This window comes from Camelus ferus, chromosome 36 (genome assembly GCF_009834535.1).
Source record: "Camelus ferus isolate YT-003-E chromosome 36, BCGSAC_Cfer_1.0, whole genome shotgun sequence".
Classification (NCBI taxonomy): Eukaryota; Metazoa; Chordata; class Mammalia; order Artiodactyla; family Camelidae; genus Camelus; species Camelus ferus.
Window position 1 is genome coordinate 16,559,317 of NC_045731.1, and position 20,350 is coordinate 16,579,666.

Consider the following 20,350-nt stretch of genomic DNA (forward strand, 5'->3'; position numbering starts at 1 on the left):
TTTTTCAATAGTGATGTTAAATGATGAGATTGTCTTGACTGAAGATTATTTTTGTAATAATTTCACTACCATTTACTCTCCTGATACAGAGCTAGAATTACAGCAGTTGCATCTGGAATTGCATATAACTCAGAACTTTTTCCTTTTTTTTTTTGAGATTGTGTTTGAATGAGAGGATTGTCTTGCATGAATAATAGAATATTAAAAAGATAGCAGATCACTGAAAAAGATTAGCATTTCACTTTATCTGAATAAATGTTATTTTTAGCTTTAGTATACTTTTTTTAATTAGGTTTTTTATTTTAAAAGAAAATCCATTCTTAACAATTTAAAGACAAAAAAGTCAAATGATACAAAAGCTTATACAGAGAAAAGGAAATCATCTTCCCCAGAGGAAACCATTGCTACCAATTTCCGACGTTTCCTTAAGGAAGTAATGTATGTGTGTGTCTCTATAAGCACATATATACTTGCATATTGCCCCATTTTAATGTGAAAATGAAGCTCACTTACCTATCCTGTTCCATGCCTTGTTTTTTCATATATGTACTTAAAAGTTTACTGCTATAACCAGTAATATTGTACTTAAAGCACTTTATTCATAATGTTTATTATGCATTATTATCTTGGTTTATTTCTTAACTATTTTTTATATAAAGCAAAGAAAGGTTTTGAAAGACAAATACAATAGTCAGTGTTGCAAGGAGACTTGAGAAGAGGACGCTTGGCCTAAGCAAGTGCTTATTAGTGAGTTTAGCAGGAGTATAATTTTAAAAACATTGTCTGATTCAAGTCCAGATACTATGAATTTGTTATTTGTAGTTAATTCTCGAATTGTAATGTGCTCACAGTATCAAGTAGTAGTGAAAAACACATTCCAGATGTTAAGTGTTTCTTATTCCTCCATTGGTATGTGTATGTAAGGGATATGTGAATTTTAAAAGATAAGTAGATGTTAAATTATATTTGGCAGTTTTTTCATGTTGCATCAGTTGATGCATGTGATACTCACAAGAGGCGAAAGGTGAGCTGTCTGGACTCAGCAGAGCGATGTAGGGGCTACAGCAAGCAACAGAGGAAAGAAACACTCCTCAGGGAACATGAGATTCTAATGACAAGTGAAACAGAAACCGTTATGAGTCGCAAAACAGATAGATTATAGCTAACTGCAACATGCTCGGGTGGTTTTAATGCCCGCTCAGGTACCTGTATTCCAGAGAAGACCACAGGCTGATCTGATAGTAACTCCACGTGGACTCCTGTGTTTCAGAGAGAAGACACTGATTTTCTAGCACCTCATCTAGTTTACAGAATTCTGATCAGTTCACACTGACTTCTCTGAAACTACCCTGTGATTAGCTCCAGCACCTAAAAGCCTCTGAGTGTCCTTTTGAGACGTCTGTTACTTCGGTGTCCTCCTTTGCTCCACAAGTCTCATAAACCCTGGTTTGTATGTGGCTTCAGGTTCCCTGGTGGTCTCTGTAAGGTAGCTTTGAAAAAATTTTCATTACACTGCTACTTATGATAGTAGAAATCAAAGTTTGAAGTATAAAGCACTTTTTATTTATTTTTATTTTGTTTATTTAGATTAGCATTACTGCAGGATACTCACCGCTCACACCTGAGGGAGTATGAAAAATACATACAAGACATCAAGAGCTCAAAGAGTACCATCCAGAACTTAGAGAATTCATCAGATCAAGCTCTAAATATTAAATTCTATAAGAACATGAAAATTTATGTGGAAAATTTAATTGACTGTCTTAGTGAAAAGGTACATGTCTGTAAATATTTAGCCATTTCTTTTTTATGGAGAAATTCCCTTACCATGTGAATTTTTTTGAAGTCTAAATCCCACAACTAAATACTTTCCTCTAGGCTTTTTCCTACACATTTTGACACACTAGGATATTAAGCATTTCCTTGATGTTAGACAGTTAGATTTTTTTGCTATTATTTTGCAATTATGGATAGCAGTATAAAGTTTTATGTATAAATTTTTGTGTTAATATTCCATGTGTTTAAGAAAAATTACTAGAAAGTAAATTATTAAGTCAAAAGGTATAAATATCTTTAAGGCTAAATTATCCTCCAGAAAGATTGTATTAATTTCTAGTTTACTACATTAAAAAATGGTTTTTGTTTTTACATGTTTATTTTGTTCTCAAACAAACCCATTGTTTTATTGACACATGCGGTTTTTCTTCTTTTGAATTGTTCGTGTCCTTTGCCCTGTTGTCTTTTGGGTTCATACCAGGGTTTTGGTGTTTTTCTGTTTTGTTTTGTTTTCTTTTCCTTCTTTTTTTTTTTTTTTGCCAGAATATGATAAACAACTCTTTATTGCTTAACAATGTTAATGCTTTATCCTATTTGATGTAGGTAAACTTTCCAGTTTGTTTTGTCTTTTGATTTTATTTGCAGTAGTTTTTTGACATCAGATGTTTTGAAGTTTTCGTGTTAATTAGATACATAAATCATTCCTTTCTGTTATAATTTCTGTTTTTGTTTTATACATGCTGAGTCTTTACACTGGGGTCTTGAGTTGTCCTTTTTTTTTTAAGTAGACTAACCATTTAAAAAAATACTCTCCTTTCTGCATTTTTATTTCCTTTTAGAGTGTTACCAAATGATTGGGTATTTCCTCCCCCACTGTTTTAAGTTGAGTACCTTTAGTATCACTTGGTAGTTACTCTCTGAAGTGTTTATTACAAAGTAGTTTCTTCATTCAGTAGAAGAATTACAGCCAAAGCTTGAATCCATAGCAGCAGATACGGAACATCATCGGAGTCGGGAGAATTGTTGCCCATAAAATGGAAGAATGCCAGTTTCAATTAATCATTCAGTTCTGCTTCAGCTTTCTTACTTGTCTGGTTAGGTCTCTTTCATTCTCTATTTTCTTCAAATTTCACCAGTCTCCTCCAGTGTTCCCCTCTAGTCTGCCCACCTCCGCCTGTGAAAAATAGCTGCGTTCGTCATTTCCTCCTCTTCTGTCTCAAAAAAGCATCCTTCTCCTCATCTATCCACTCTTACACGTGTTCCTGACTCCAGCCCGTTAGATTTCATTATTTATAATGTTTATAGCTGTTTTAGGACATTAAGTTGATTTTCTGGTTTTATGAGTATTGAAAGTATTGGCAGCTAGGTCTGTTCCTCACAGTGTTCTTTTAATTGAGATGTGATAGTATTAAAAATGTTTCTGTATGTGAGAACTGAGCATATAATATGCTTATATGTAACTAGTATGTTTTTATAATTCACTAATGATGACCCATAAAATGTTACTTATATATGTATTTCAGATTATCAGCATCCAAGAAGTAGAATCAGCCATGCACGCACTTCTTGTAAAACAAGCCATGATCTTTATGAAACGCAGGCAAGATGAATTAAAGCATGAGTCAACGTATTTACAACAGTTACTACGTTAGTGTTCTTCGTGTTCAGTGTGACTTATTATTCATTAAGCTAAGTATCAGGTGGAGGATAAAAATATTTTTACTCTTATATAAAAAATGTTTTTTGAGTGTTTTCCCACTAACCTATCACCTACCCCCTTCCAAAAATGCCAGGACCTCAAAATGTCTTAAATTAAATCAAAAACTAAAAAATAATTATTATAACTTCTAATCATTTACTATTTGACACAAAGTATTTATATTATCATTTACTGAGTGAGATGACATCATCACTACATAGACTGTATCAGAAATCTAACTTCGTAGCATCTCCATGGTCCTCCACAGGTTTGTTATGGAAGCTGAAGAAATTCTGGTGGGTTAGGTATAGAATCATCTGTGAGATTTCATTACAAAAGATTTGGATGCTGCCCTTTAGTTCACACACTGGTTTTGTATTTTCAGAGATGTCTGCCTTTGAATAAGGTTCTGTCAGGGTGTAGAGCGAAAGAAATGAGACCATAGCATCAAGCAGCTGACAAAAGCAAAATCAGAATGACTCAAATACATGATATTTAGTTGGTCATAAATTATGGTACATGCTAAAATAGGAAATAATACGAATGACATATTGGTAATGCAGATGCGTCTAGCATTTGATTACAAGGACAGAAAAAACTGGTGAAGACTACTGGAAAAGAATACAAGGGAGAAGAAGCTCTATAGTAGAGTTTTGTTGCTGTTCTCAAGGGCTGAACTGTGTTAGCCAGACAAGATACGTTTTCTTAAGCTGGCAGACTCAGTGCCTGTTACTACTGGGGCAGGGAGTTAGCGTTGCAATCTCATTGCATGGTGAAATGCGCAGTTTTAGCATATTCTGTGTGAGTGTGTGTTTCTATACACAGATATGTATATACACCTAAGGTATAACTTCTGTTTTCAGAGTGTTTCAGTCTATTTCTTTTGAGAATTTTCAGTACAAAATCAGTTTTTTTAATTAACAGGCGAAGCTGAGACGTCAACAAATAGAAGTTTGGCTGTAGATGAGAAAACTCAGTGGAGTTTCGAAGAGATTGAATCTCGAAGGTACCTATATAAAGACTTAACACATACATCTTTTTGTTTTTTAGTTGAAGTATAATCAGTTTACAAAGTTGTGTCGATTTCTGATGTGCAGCATAATGTTTCAGTCATGCAAACATTTTTCATATTCTTTTTCATTATAGGTTACAAGATACTGAATATAGTTCCCTGTGCTATACAGAATAAAAACTTACTTATTTTACATATAGTAGTTAGTATCTGAAATCTCAAACTCCCAGTTATCCCTTCCCACTCCCTTTCCCCGCCAGTCACCGTAAGTTTGTTTTCATTTGTGTCTTTTTTTTAGATTCCACATATGAGTGGTATCATAGGTATTTTTCTTTCTCTTCCTGGCTGACTTCACTTAGAATGACAATCTCCAGGTCCATCCATTATGCCAAAAATGGCATTGTTATTTTTTATGACTGAGTAGCATTCTGTTGTATATGTGCACCACATCTTCTTGATCCAGTCATGAGTTGATGGACATTTAGGTTGTTTCCATGTGTTGGATGTTGTAAATAGTGTGCTGTTAACATTGGGGTGCATGTATCTTTTTGAATTAGAGTTCTCTCTGGATAAATGCCCAGGAGTGGGATTGCTGAATCATATGGCAAATCTATTTTTAGTTTTTTAAGGAATCTCCATACTGTTTTCCATAATGGCTGCCCCAAACTACATTCCAACCAACAATGTAGGAGGGTTTCCTTTTCTCTACACCCTCTCCAGCATTAAAACGTCATTGAGCCAGTATTTTCCACTGCTTAAATACAGTTGACCATAGGAGTATAATTAACCATAATCTAGAATATTAATTTATGAGAGTGATGTAAAATCAGAATTTAGTTAAGCAGCCCTGTACCCCATGGTTTGAAGACACACTGATATATTTGGATCAGTCAAAAGGAATGGGTAAGATGGCATATATCAGGCTGGGAATGGCTCATAACTAAAAGCCGGTCCTAATTATATTGTTATCCCCTCTTCCAAGTCTGGGTAGCCTGTGGGAGTGTCTTACCAAAAAGAAGGAGAACCAATTCAGGTTAATGAAGCTAAAATGTCAAATATGGTAACATAAAGTTGTGTGCAGATACAATGGTTTATGTCTGGGCATTTTAAATAAATGATGACTTTCTGTTTTAAAGCATTTATTTTCAACAGAAGCTATTTGTTTTTAATCTTTTTTGGTTTCTCGCAAAACGTAGGGCACAACGAAGACAAGCAAGGGCACTTTCGGGGAATTGTACTCACCAGGAAGGGACGTCTAGTGATGATGAACTACCTTCAGCAGACATGACTGACTTCCAGAAAAGCCGAGGTCAGTTATCAGGTTTCTAAAATGTCTCGATTTAAAGTATCAGAATGATGGGAAATGCTTTGCTGTGTTTGCCCTTAAACGCGTAAGCAATCTAAAATAGTTGGGAAAATTCAGGCTTGTCCTTACCGCTGAGAAATGGATAAAGTGGAGGAGCATGATGAGTATTCCTGTATCTTTATAGTTTTTACCCTCTACCTTTTTCATCACCTGCTATAAAGGAACCATGAATATTTTAGGTTTCATTTCTCTACTGCATACTTTCTGTGTTATCATTTTGAATTTAAAATAATTGAATTTAGTAGAGCCCATTTTTAACGTTAGGAGAATGTAACATGAGTATAGTCGAAGGAGCCGGCTTTGCAGTCAAATAGGCGAGTTCAAAGAGGGGATCTATTCTGTGTGATCTTCAGCAGATTCCTTGACTTTGCTACATCTGATAATGTTTTTCGTTTGCCTGTTCCTTGTTTAAGTAGGTAGGTAGGCTAGTAACGCTTACCTTACAGGGAAGATAGTTATAATGCTGAAATGAGATAATGCATTTGCACTGCTTTGGCATATAACACAGGCTCAATAGATGGTAGACATTATTAGTATTAATTGTGACTAAAGTGATTTTTAATGAACACTAATTTACATGTTCACATCAAAGGAAGGTTTTCAGCTCAGTCGATGACATAGTTACACATAACTGTGTTTATAGGAAGCAAACTTAAGGATCGCAGACTTAAAATATGTGATATACAGAGACTCATTTTGTTCACAGGTGACATTTTACAGGATCGTAAGAAGATATTTGAAGATGTACATGATGATTTTTGTAACATCCAGAACATTTTATTGAAATTTCAACAATGGAGAGAAAAGTTTCCTGATTCTTATTATGAAGCTTTCGTTAGTTTATGCATCCCGAAGCTTTTAAATCCCTTAATACGATTTCAGTTGATTGATTGGAACCCTCTTAAGGTACTGTGCTTATTAACAGGTGAAAAAAATAATCTTGATCACGTTAGTTACTTAAATGAACTCTTGTTTACCAAGTTAGCTATAAAATACCTCACCTTGAGAGCTGGAATTGATATGATAATTAGTGCTTTGGGGGGGGTGGTCTGCATTCATCTTTCCTTGGTTCTCACTCTGTTGAAGGCTGAGGGATGCAACATCAGTGAAGGAAACACTTTTTTTTATCCTCGTCTATGTTAAGTTGAAGATCACTCAAAACAGTAAAGGTAGTATTAGACCCGAAGAATTTCACAGTCTGGCTGAGTGACATTCAAACTAGGTACCGAAAGCTCTGAAGTTGGAGATGACATATTGGGAGTCCTTAGTTAGGAAAGTGACATGAAAATGAGGGGTTTAAATGAGGATTTGAAGGGCATACAGGATTTAAACAGAAAGAGGGAGAAAGGAAAAGGTGTTTCATGAAGCTATACAGGGAGAAGCGTTAGTTTAGCCTAGAGACTGTAGAGATCCTAAATGAAGAGTTACGAACTTTTTGGTTGATAATGGGAGGAGTGACATGATTAAGGTCATGTTTTAGGAAGCCCTGAGCAGTAGGCTAACTTGGAGGGCAGGGAGGGAGAGATGGAGATGTGTACTGAAAGGCTACTGCTGGACAGCCCAGGTCCAGAGTGATGTCTTCCCCGTGCGGGGTGACGGTGACAAAGACAGGGAAAGAGAGGGTTGACTACAAGTAGTGTTACGAAGTAAGAATCAGTAAAATACTGAAAACGCTGCTAACACATCACATCAAAGGATGACCCTAAGGTTTGGATTCTGAGTTATTAGTACAATGGTGGTTCCATTAATAGAAATAAATGGTGACTTTTCAGAGAGGGAAAAGGTTTTGAAGGAAGTTTTACCTTATAGACAATGAAATGATTGTGGGATATCCACATGGATGTTAAACAAATAGAAATGGAAAATGAAACTCTAGGAAGAGAGGAGAGCTGCAGATAAAGATTTAACCAAGTAAAGGATGGATCCTGTCGTTTCTCTTCCTCGGCCCTAGTCATGCATGTCTAGGCTCTGTGTCACGTCCAGGGCCGTACAGTGTTCACAGGATAAGAACCAGGCTTATCCCTGGGAAAGTGGTAGGTAGTTGGCAGGACAGCAGCTCACTGTTAACAACTCAGGCTGAACTGAGAGGTCTGTTATGCCCAGCAGAGTTCTGTTCATTCTGTCAGTCAACAAGTAATCATTGGCCGTCTGCTATTTGCTTAGTAACAAGCTGAACCACATGCAGAGTACACATTTGTGCCAGCGAGAATCAGGAGAGCCAGAAGTGAATTTTGCATGATGTGAGTCTATTTCTGTAAGCAGATTCTTTGGCTGTCTCAGCTGCTGTTATTATAGTTGTGTATTTTGCTCCACACAGTACTAGTCATTTAGTAGGCTCTGGGCACACAGTGGGCGGTTCTGGATAAGGATGAATGCATGGAGTGCAGCTTCCTTTCCTTTTGCCTGGACATCATGTCTGACTTGTGTCGTCCTGCCTCGCCTGGGTGGGCCAGTGCTGTATACATTGGGTTAGAACGTGAGGTTATTCTCCTTTGATCCTCAGAAAAGCTCTGGTGATTACTGAAGAAGTTAACTATTTAAAAATAAACTGATGTTTAAGAATCAATTATAACTTGGATAATTTTATTTATAAGTTTGATTCCATAGGTTTAAAACAGATGCTGTGGTTCACATCTATAGGAGAATTTATGGAGAGCAGTATGAAAGATGCAGGGAAGGAAGATAGTTCTGATAGGAAAATCTTGTCTGCTGTCATCAACAAAATAGTCATTCCTCGACTTACAGGTACGGTTTTATAATCTTGATAAAATTAAATTGTCCTTTCGCAAAGTGCAAGATCAGTAATTTCTGTTACTGTCGCATATTTTTTTAAAGTTGTTGAACGTAAGAACTTTTATATGCTGTAAAAATCAACAGATGTTATAATTTAAGCAGATCACAAAAGGCTTGTTTGTGGAAGTGATTGGCTGCCAAACTCATACTCTCTGACCTTTAGCACTTGTGACATTAACGTTACTTTTATAACACCTAAGTCATTTATTAGTGGCACACTTTCATCTCTCCTATATGTACTTCTCTCTTACCCTTAACTTGTCCCCTTATGTTTCTTCTTTCTTTAAAAACCATTACTGCGTTTCCCTCGCAGCTGCCACTGGCACTCAAGCACGTTGACGCTTGTGCTTCAGTCTGAAGACCAGTTTTATGTGAAGTTGTACCCGGTGAGGCTCTGTTCCACCGTGTCACTGAGAGTGGAGCCGACAGCAGAGCTGCAGAGCTCTTAGAAGATGAAGCGACCGACTTTGTGTCATTTCTCAGCCAACTTGACTGAGCTTGAAAGACTTTTTCCTCAGGGTAATTGCAGTGCCACCACGAGGTGTATCAGAAAGATACTACTTTCAACTACCAAGCACTGTTAATGCCTGAAAACTCGAAACACTTGACTTACAATTAAACGGCCCCTCAAATAAGTAGCATCTTGGGACGTTAATGCTGCGCGTTGCCCTAAGTCCCGTCCCTGGGCCCGTCAGACTCCGCGAGCTCCCTGGCTGCTGTCACGCTCCCCTTTAGTTGCGGCTCAGTGGCCGCCAAGTACATGCGGCTGTTAAAATACAAGTTCCAAATTCGTAAAATTAAAATTTAGCGCTCAGTCACACTAGCTACATTGTAGCTCTTCAAGAGCCGTGCATCGCCCGTGACTGTCACAGTAAATAGTGCAGATGTGAGACGTCTGCCCCAGCATCACAGGAAGTTCTTTTGGACGGTGCTGCTCTGCTTGGTTTTAAATCCAGAAGAGCTGCGAGAACTAGTCCAGACCTCCTGCGAGCACCAGACCTCTTATCAGAGTGCCTTCTGAGTGCGCCTGCCTGGCCGTCTAACAGGCAGCTCCCACGCCGCTTGCGCAGTCACACTTGGCATCCTTGCTGCCGTCTACTCCACTTACGTTCCTTGTCTAAAAAATGGCACCTCCGTCTGCCCATGTGTTCAGACCAGAACCTTCAAGTCATCTACTCCTCCCTCTTTCTTACCCCCTTATGTAAGCAATTGCCAAGTCTTGTCTTTTTCCTTTTTCTCACCCATTTTCTGTACTGCAACCTTGATGATCTGTCTAAGATGTGAGTCTGATTCTGTCATACCTCATTTAAAACACTTGAATTTTTCTTAACTGCCTTTAGGATCAAGTCTAAATAAACTCTTTAACATGCTTTCTAGGCCCTTCATAATGTTGTCTCTTGTTTAGTAGTTCTCCAGCCAACCTGGATTCCTTCTTCCCTCATCTCCACCTCTGCTGAACTTAAGCTGTATTCTCCTTGGCCTTTACATCTTCTGTGCTCCACCCACTTGACAAATCTCCTAACCCTACCTCTTTTATCTAACTAACTCCTCTTTATCTTTCAGAACTCAGAACAGGACACCACTTCTAGGAACTGGGTTACACGTGCCTTTCTGGGTTCCCGTAGCACTCTGAATTCATACTTAGGGGGCACCTATGCCCTGAGTTGTAATTGCTTACCTGAGTGTTTGTATTTGCCGTTAGACAGAATTGTTCAGAGGCAGCTGCCTGGTCTTACTTATTGCTGTGTTTCCTGTAGTTAATGCTAAGCACACAGTGGGCCTCAGCTGACCAAACATTTCTAAGATTATTACAAGCCTAACCTTCTAGATGCTTGAGAAATCGTTATTTTACATTTGGCTTGGGTGGGGTTTCTTTCAGTCTATTTAAAGTTCTAAAAATTATTTAAGTTGTATTTTACAAGGACCAAGCACCATTGTTACTTCAGCACATACAGCAATGAATAAAATAATTCCTGCCCTCATGGAGCTGGCATTCTGTGAAGACGACAGATGATAAAGATAAATAAATAAAGCCTAGAGTGTGTTAGTTATAAGGGCCAAGGAGAAAAATAAAGTAAGGGAAGGGGATACAGATTATGAAAGAGGAGTGCAATTTGAAATCGGTTGGCCAGGGAAGGCCTTCCTGATGAGTTCGCAAATGAGCAGATTCCAAAAGGAAGCATAGAAGAGGGCCATATGAGTGTGTAAGGGAATAGCATTCAGGGCAGCAGGAGCAGAAGTGCAGAAGCCCTGAGGCAGAAGCTGCTCTGTTTGAAAGCCAGCACATAGGCCCCATAACTTCAGTAGAGGGGCAAGAGGGAGCGTGAGAAGAGGTCCTCAGGTCAGCAGAGGCTGTGCCACGTGGGCCTGTGATCGTTTACTCGGACCTTGTCTTTCACTGTGAGTGACCGTGGGAGAGAGAAGCAGTTGGGGAAAAGTTGCGTGATCTGCCTTGACATTTCAGTAGAGTCACTCTGTTGCTGTGTTGAGAATGAGCTGTAGGCAGACCCATTAGGAACCTTTCGCAGTAATCCGAGCAGCAGGTAACAGTAGCTTATGTGTGAGTTTCAAAAGTGGAGGTGCTGAGAAGTGGGCGAATTGTGTGTATGTTCAGAGGCAGCACGAGCAGGGTTTGCTGACGAGCTGCCTGCGCAACGAGAGAGAAGGGAGCCAGGACTAAGTCGCTTCGGGCTGAGCAGTGGGAAGGACGGGGCTGCCGTTCCCTGGGGTGGAAGACTGAGGGGAACCAGTTAGGGTAGGGGTGCATCGGGAGCTCAGTTTGACACATGCTGGGTTGGAGGTGCCTGTCATCCAGCTGCAGCTGTCAGCTGAGCTGCGGAGTGAGAGTCTGCAGGACACGTGTGGTAGGGGATGCACATTTGTAATGCGTCAGCACACAGATGGCCTTCAAAGCCACAAGACTGACTAGAAATGCTAAGGCTGAAAACATAGATGTGAAAATAGGCCGTTTTCCTCTCTTGGACTGGCCCTCGCCAGTTCCCAGGAGTGTACTCTTTCACTGCTTTTTTTTTTTACTTCACTAATAAAAGTCTTGTTTATATCAAAACAAAACAAAACAAACAAACAAACAAAAACAAAGAAGGTTAATGACCTGAGTCCTGAGGTACTCCAGCATTTAGGGAGCCAAAGAGGCGACAAGCAACCAGCAGAGGGGCCCAGAGAGCAGGCAGGAAGCCAGGACCAGTGTCCTGGAAGCCAAGGAAGGAGAATGTTGCAGGGGTTGCTGGTAAATCAGAGGGGCTAGAGTCAGCCATTAGGGTTTGCAGCGTGAGGGTTGTCTGTGCCTTCATAGGAGTATTTTAGGTAAAAAGTTGTATGTAAGGCCTAACTGAAATGAACTCAGGAGTTAAAGGGAGAGGGGGGAAGTTGGAGAGAGGAAGTTTCAACAGTTTTTTTGAGGATTTTTGTTGTGAAATGAAGGAAGGAAATAGGGCAGCAGTGGAGGGGAAAGTAGGGTCAAGAGAGAGTGTTTTTAATATAAGAGAAGTAATTGTAGAGTGGAGGGAGAGACCCAGTAGAAACGATGGCGATACCGAAGCGGGAGGGTGGAATTCCAGGAGCAGGGTCTTCAAGTAAGCTGTAGGAATTGGGACCTTTTGTCGAAATAAAGGGCTGGCCGGACACGGAGCGTGGGCGCTCTGTCGGTAGGAAGGGGCGACAGGTTAGCGTGCGTGGGCGCAGAGGCAGGTGGCCGCGCACGTGCTGTGCCAGAAGCTTGGGAAGCTTCTCTTCTCATCGACCCCATTTTTCTCATCAAATTGGGAATTAATCAGCTGAGACTGAGAGCAAGGGTGGGGAGAAGAAAAGGTAAGAGCAGTCCATCAGCTGAGAAGAGGAAGGAGGAGACAGTCGTCCAGGCCAGAAGGAAAGGGAGTGGGCCAGGGAACCCGAGGACTGCTGGGCTGCAGTCTGGTCCCACTGGCGTTTGATGGTGATCCGTTCAGAGTGTCTTTCTTTCCAGCCACGCTTTAGCCACGTGGTTGCAGGCACAGATGCTGTGACAAAGTGATTTAACCAGGGTTGCAGTTTAGCCAGCCATTCAACAAAGCCAAAAGAGGACAAGAAAATTGAGGTTGTATACAAATACGTAATGGTACTCACTGGCCTGGATTTTAAACCACATAAGGAAGGAAGTAGTGTTTGCTAAAGGCCTCAATTGTTTATATGTGACAAGCAAAAAAGTCTAGTAAATAAATTGTGCACCACTTAAAATTTTTGTTTCAGACTTTGTAGAATTCATTTGGGATCCCTTGTCAACCTCACAGACAAGAAGTTTAATAACACAGTGCAGAACGATTCTCGAAGAACATTCCACTTGTGAAAATGAAGTTAGTAAAGGCAAACAGGTAATAATTTCTAGAATTATGAATTTCTTGATTTATTTATAAATCAATATAATTTATTATAAATCTTTATTTACAGAAGATGCAGAAGGAGTAATTATCAGAAAATTGTTTGGGGAAAAATATATTTTCTCTGATGTGCAGGAACTAGGATTGACCACTTAATAATAAGAGGAAAGAGTACACCTTGATATTTCTGAACATCCTCACAGGAATGCGAATCATTCTAAGAGGATACACATACGTGCAGTAAGACCCAGCTTATTTCATTCTCACTGACTTCTTTCTTTCTGTGCAGTGGTCTGACTTGTGTTCTCTTGGCCCAGCCAGCTCTCTTTCAGGTTTGTAAGTATGCGTTGGCCCTGCAGGGATGAACAGGCATAAACACATTAGTGCAAATCATTCCTTCTAAAAGCAAAAAAAAAAAAATTCACCTTTGTTCTTTTGGCATAAGTCTAATGGAATTGTGTCATCGTTTAACAATGATTTTAAAATTAGGCTGACATTCATTATATTAACTAGTTATCTGTAATCTACAAAGTTAAGAGCAGTAATCTCATTGAGGATTCAGAGTTCGGTAAGATAGATGGTCATTTACCGTAATTTAGAATTGAGTTTCACTGAACATAAGACATAAAGAGGAAGGAACTTTTTAGAGGCTGTGGTGAGAATCTGTTAAATCTTTCTTTTACTGTATTACCCTTTTTTTTTTTACCATTCTGTTTGTTGATAATATTTTATACTCGGGCAGTTAAATAAATCAGCCAGTTTTATGTTGAGCTTTAAGGAAACAGACTGACTGGAGAGTACCCAGGGTGGAATAACCAAGGTGATTGTAGGCAAGGAGTCGTATCGTACTCATATTCTGGACGCCAGTACATTTTAGCACTTGGAGTTGCTGTCACGCAGGAGGGAAGCTGTAAGAACTAGGAGGGACACCAGCATGATTCTGCATTCGAGAACCTGCAGTCTTAGAGGAAGTAAGACGTACATAACTGCTATTTCAAATAGGAAGTAAGTGGGAATGACAAGGAGCGCTTACTTGGTGCCCGCTGTGTGCTAAGCGCCCTGTCAGGGTTTCTTCCCGTGTCTTCCCACGTCGTCCCAGCAGTCCTTTGAAAAGTGAGTGACAGCTTCCTCATCTGACAGATGAAGAATCTGAGTCTCGAAAACTTGTTCACAGCAATACCTTGAGTTAGAAGTGGGATTTGAACCTCGGTTAAAGCCCAAGCCCGTCCTCATCGCCTCTCCATGAGTGGCTCAGATAAAGTGCCGTGGAACTTCAGGAGAGAGGCCGGAGAGAGAAGTTACTTTCTGCAGTGAAAGAATTTTTGTTGGAGGTTTGCGCTGGGACCTCAAGGGAAGAGTAGGATTGGAACACACAGCAACTGATGGAGAAGGGGCATTCTCCACTTGCCTCCAACAGGATAAAAACACTAACAGGATATGAAAATCATACAAGAATTAGAGATACTCAGCTTAAAAGAAGATACGCATAGAGGTAGAATTTATATTGGAAAGAGGAATAGACTTGTCCTGTGTTGTTACAAAGCACAGAACCGAGATCGGTGGGTAAGAGCTGCAGGGAAGCAGCTGTATAGCCCTGTATCTGCTCTCTACATGGGATTATGTACTTACAGCCTAAACGTAAATAGCGCTTTGCCATTTTTTAAACACCTCACGTTATCTCGTATGATCCTCACCACCTTGTAAAATGTGTTGACTTTAATTGCATCTTACGGTGATGAAGCTGGGGCCTAGAGGCCAGTCACTTGTGAAAGGTCACTGGGCACGAAGGGGCAGGCTTGGCAGCAGTGTTAGGGATTCACACCTGAAGTTTCTGTTCTGGCAGTGTTTCTTCTGGAAGCTCTCCCGCTGTGAATGCTGACAATGGGCTCCGCGTTAGTAGGAGACCGGAACCACACCAGGGCTCTTCAGCTTTGCGCCCTTGGCGTCTGGAGCAGGTGGCTCTTTGTTGTGGGAGGCTGTCCTGTGCATTGAGCTTCCCTGGCCTCCGCCTACCCACTGGGTGTCAGTGGCACTTCCCAGTCTTGACAACCAAAAATATCTCCAGGAATTGTAGAATGTTTTGAGGCATGGCAGAATTACTCTTGGTTGAGAATCAGTGTACTACGTACTATTCCAGGTCAGTAACACAGTCTGCCAGTGAGATCAATCTGTTTTTCTCAGTGATGTTTAAGAAACTGAAGAGAATGAGAAAGTTTCCAGAAGAACCAGACAGCATAGTCCTGAGTTAAAAGTGAAAAGCAAGTGATCCTATAAGCTAAACATGGGGAGAATAGCTTTGATTCTGGCTAAGGTTCTAGACTAGATTACCACTGGGATGGATTATGGACACCTAGAGTGAGAAAGCAGTGACTGCTGTGATCTTCCCTTGATGGGTCCCCAGATACAAACAGTTGTTTATCAAAGGGTACTCTTCACAGCATCTCAGTTACCTTTGCCAGTACTTAAGGAGCTGTACAGGTACAGTAGGTAATGTGTTTAAAGGTGTTACTGATTTTCTTACAGATCAAATGGGGAAAGATAAGGTGCAGTTACGTACAGAGAAACTGGTCAGGTGCCTAAAGGATACTGACTGTGGGCTGCGGCTGCCTGTGGGGAAACCTCTGGTGTTAAATAGCTTCTCAGATTTGCCCTGTTCAGTGTTTTTACTGAACTGGATGAAGGTGTAAAATACGTGTTAATAAGATTTCTCAGTGGCAGAAAGCTAGGAATTCTGTCATAGACCCATAGCATAATAGAATTAGAATTCAAAAGGATTTCCGAATACTGAGAAAATGGACTGACTCTCAAAATACAGAATGTGAATGGAATATGTGTATGTCCTGCCCTTGTGTTCAGAAATTCAGCTGCGTAAATAAAAGATGCCAGTGCAAAGCTTTGAAGCAGCTAGGGAAAACAGCGAGGGGCTGATTATCAGCAGTAAACTCAGTGTGGGTCAGTGGTACCACTTCCGGGGCAGAAAGACTCACGGGAGCTCACCCTGCTAGGTGTCTGCTCTTTGGAGAAAGAGTGTTACGTGTGCTTTCCTCACAGGTAAGACTCCCCGAGGTACATTGCGTTTAGTTCTAGTTTAAGCGTATTGAATGGAGAGTGTCTAAGATGGGACGGGAAAGAGAAATGCAGAAAGTGAGCTGTCAGTCTCGATGGAAGGAGATTGCATGTGTTCTGCACAATCCTAAGAAATAAATACGGACCTGGGTATGCAAGGCACAGGACAGAGAAGTTTGTTTCTCATTGTTAACTGAAATTCAATAGTCAGAACCTGCCCAAAGTTACTGGCAGCCTCAGGAGATAATAGGTTGGTTGACTGGTTAGTGGAAATGTGAAAATGACATCGGATGGATGTTTAGATAGATTGGTGATTTTCAAACTTCCTTTTCTATCTACAGAACCTTTTCAAATAAAATCTTATACAACCCTATACACAAACATACACACACAAGAGTAAAGCTGCTCTTGCCATGGTGAGCACCTGTCCTCGTTCTCCCGAGGGCCCCAACATCTGCCCACGCCACCCAAGCTTGTCTCCATGGAAATACAGGGCAGCAGAAAACTAGCAGCTCAAGCTCTTCAGTGCCTTTTTAAAACTGTTTTAAAGTCTGTTTACAGTGCTTGCTTTGGCAGCACATATAGTAAAACTGGAACATACAGTGAAGTTTATCATGGCCCCTGCAAAGGGATGACATGCAAATTTATGAAGCAGTCCATATTTTTATCATGTGTATGAAACTTGAAAATTGTAAAGCATAGTTAAAGAATCAATCAATAAAAAATAAATAAAATAAAAACACGAGATCCTTAAAAGTCCCCATGATTCAGTATTTTGGTTATTTTCAATTTTTGAGATACAAACAACAAAATGAATTTGTCAAAGTGAATATACTGTGTCAAAGGACATTGACAAAACAGTGAAGGACTCATAGAGTATATAAAAGGCTTCTACAAATCAGTAAGAGTCAGAACTTAATTTAAATTAAAAAAAAAATACACGTGTAGACAAGCAGCTTAGTTAGGTACTTTGCAAAGGAGCCTGTCCAAATACGAGAGGATGCACATTACATTACTCAACAGGGAAAACAAAATTAAAACAGAATAAAAAGTGACTATATACACACCAGCATTGCAAGCATTAAAAACAAAACTAACAAAAACCACCCTGTTTCTGTAAGGTTGTAGGGAAACAGGATTTCTCATACATGGCTAGTGGGAGCAGGAATGGGACACCAGTATTTCAGAAGGCAGCCTGGCAGTCTGTACAAAGCTGAACATGCAGATATGGCCTGTATTCCAGCAGCTCCATTTCTGCACATGCCCACTGGAGAGGTACGTCCATGCATAGACCTGTTGTGCAAGAACTTTTATAGTAACATAATCCATAACAGGCCCGAAACTGGAGACCATCTAAACACATGTTCCATCATGCAACAGAGCACCGCGCTGCAGTGAAAAGGCGCCAGCTGCTGCAGCACGTAGCAACATGGGCGGATGAAGTTCTCCTGTACCTAACTGACAGCTATGTTAACACCTGAGTCTGAGTGTGTACAGACTTGCACTGTTCTGTTAGAATTGCTTCTTTTGATAAATTATTTCTACCTATGACTAGCACTGATGGTTTTAAATTTTTTTTAAAATAGGATATACTTAAATCCATTGGTTCAAGAATGAAGAAGTCAATAGAAGATGATGTTTTTATTCCTCTGTATCCAAAGAGGTAAGGGTGGCTGATTTCTAGGTTGTATGAAATGGTTAATTATGTATTACAGATGAGAGTGCAGTAGAAGAAACTAAGCATGTTAAGTGTTTTCAAAATACAGATACCTATTAAGATGCTAATTGAGATTTCAACAAATATTTTTCAGTCACCTTTTATATGCCAAGTATGATCCATGGCACACTGACAGAGGTTTTGGGCGATGTTTTTGTGATTTAATATTATTCTTAAGAACATGACAGTTGACATAGCAGAGTGGTTAGATTCTGGAGCCCAGATTCACCATTACTAGATGTTTGACCTTGGGCCCGTCTGTGCATCGCTGTCCTTGTATAGAAGATGGGGCATTAAAGTAATGCCTGTGTCACAGGACATTGTGGAGATGAAGAGAATGCTCAGAACAGTGCTTGACACAGAAAGCACAGCCTAAGGCCTGGACACCACTGAGGGGCCAGAACTGCATCTGCAAATTCTGTATTTACTTTAAGGGATAAAACAAGCAGTATTTGATGCAATTCGTACACTGGCTGAGAAAGCACCAGTTGCAGAAATGGGTCTTGAACTGCAGCTACACAGAGTGAGCACTCACAGGGCGGAAGAGCTTTGTGCAGAGAAAAGAAAGGGACTTCTAAGCTTTCTGGTTAATCTGAATCCTGAAGAGACGTGTGCATGTAAAAATTCTCCATTAGGGTTTGTAATGTTTTAGATAACTAATCAGTTCACATATGAATGTGTGTTTTTAAATTTTTATTTATATTTAAAATGGAAAATCTTACTCCCTCCTATTCTTGACCTCCATCCACCCAGTTTCTGCCCATCGTCCTCTATACAGACACATGCTTGCAGTAATACTGTTAGTAAACCTTTTCACCTTTTCAGAACTCCTCTATCCAATTAGAATTAAAGTTATAAATAAAATTTAGAATTAATCTTTTTCCCTTCCTTTTTATAGCAAAGTAAGTATATCGCGAACAGTCATAAGCATTGTTGTGCACCTTGCTTTTTGACTTAGTTCGTCTCTGAGATCGTTTTATGTCACCACACAAGTAGTTCCCTCATTCTTCTTTAAGCTGCGTAATACGCCGTCATACAGACGTACTGCTGACTGATGAGCATGTAAGTGGTAAACCGTCACTAGCAGTGTTGTGAATGATTTTATGGGTGTATTGTTCTGCACATGTGCAGATGTATCTACAGAAAGCCTTCCCAGGGATCTGCTGAGTCAGCGTGTGCGCGCACTGGTAATTTCAGTAGATACCGTCAGAGCACCTCCGTTTATATTGTTAAGGTTTAGTTTGGTTGGTCTCAAAAAAAACAAAACCACTATTTTTTAAACTCTGTTTCTGAAAGATGAACAGTCATTTTCATTTACTCCTTTCTCTTTCTTTTACTTCAAATTAGTGCTGTAGAAAACAGAGCATCACCACATTCAAAGTTCCAAGAAAGACAATTCTGGTCAGGCCTAAAGGTAAGCAGAAAACTGCAAAACTAAAAATAAAATTTGTTCTTTTATGTCAAGTTTACTGTAGAGTGGAGATCAGCAAAATTCTTCTTTAAAGGACCAAATGGTAAATATTCTAGGCTTGGCAGGTCAATATAAACGCTGGACTGTTCGACTCTGCCGCGGTAGTGCAAAACTGTGTAGACAAATGAGCGTGTCTGTGATTCAGTAAAACTTACAGACACTGAAGTATGAATGTCACACTTTGCATATGTCACAAAATGTCCCTTTTTTTCCCCAATCATTTAGAAGTATAAAAACCATTCTTAGTTCACCAGCTCTAAAGAAACAGGCAGTGAGCTGGATTTAACTGACAAGTCTCAGTTGTCTGACCCGTGGTCTAGATGATAAAGGATGAAGTCATCGCTAGGTCAGTGGCAATAGGGATGATAACGAGAAGCTGGATTCAAAAGGTATTTAGGACGAAGAATTGAAAGAACCTGATGACGAATTAATTACGTGTGAAGAACGTAGGATGCTAGCCAAGTTCCTGACTTTGGCAGCGGGGCAACTTCTGATGACGTTCTTTGAGGGCATTGGAGGCGTTGAAGGAATAAGTAAAGGTTTGGGAGGAAACATAAGACCTGTTTTGGACATAGTGAATCTAAGATACCTATGAGACAAATACAGGAATAGAAGTCTTGGAGCCAGTTGGGTAGTTGAGTGTGAATTGCAGGGGGACAAATCTTAGCTGGAGACTGGGGAGTCAGCCACGTAATGGGCAGTATTTGGAGGCATGGTCATGAATGACAACCTCTGGGGAGACTGGGTGAAGCATGACAAGAAGGCTGAGGATATACCCTTGGGAAATGCTGGCGTAAGAGGCGGGCAGAGAAAGTGGAGTCTTCAGAGAAGCCTCAGGATGAATCGGGAAACTAAGAATGGTCACAGGAGAGTGGCATCAGAGACACGAAGCAAAGCACTTTCAAGAACGAAGACAGAGTGTTAATGCTGCTGAAGAGAATTAGGGGAAAGACTAACAGTGTTTACTGGATTTGACAATTAGCAGGCCACAGGCGACCTCAGCAGTAATAGTTCCGATCGGGTGAATCAGCGTTTGTCCTACGGTTGAGTCAGGAAGAGGAAGCACGACGACAGTGG

The 20,350-nt window shown here is 40.2% G+C and overlaps 1 protein-coding gene and 1 non-coding gene across 7 annotated transcripts in view; both read left to right on the forward strand.

The window, feature by feature from the left end:
- Positions 1–20,350, forward strand: part of GCFC2 (GC-rich sequence DNA-binding factor 2) — a 51,691-nt gene that overhangs the window by 25,010 nt on the left and 6,331 nt on the right. For 4 of the 6 annotated variants that reach the window (XM_032474228.1, XM_032474229.1, XM_032474230.1 and 1 more), the window contains 9 exons: positions 1,588–1,774; positions 3,300–3,423; positions 4,400–4,481; positions 5,684–5,796; positions 6,560–6,759; positions 8,448–8,598; positions 12,892–13,013; positions 17,672–17,748; positions 19,150–19,216. In XM_032474228.1, the coding sequence (XP_032330119.1) occupies positions 1,588–1,774; positions 3,300–3,423; positions 4,400–4,481; positions 5,684–5,796; positions 6,560–6,759; positions 8,448–8,598; positions 12,892–13,013; positions 17,672–17,748; positions 19,150–19,216 (1,123 nt within the window). Of the gene's footprint in view, positions 1–1,587; positions 1,775–3,299; positions 3,424–4,399; positions 4,482–5,683; positions 5,797–6,559; positions 6,760–8,447; positions 8,599–12,891; positions 13,014–14,862; positions 17,749–19,149; positions 19,217–20,350 lie in introns of those variants that run through there. The other 2 variants (XR_004317617.1, XR_004317616.1) reach the window with 2 other exon arrangements.
- LOC116661799 lies at positions 16,646–16,751 on the forward strand. Its single transcript, XR_004317762.1, has one exon. It is a non-coding gene; the product is annotated as a U6 spliceosomal RNA (small nuclear RNA).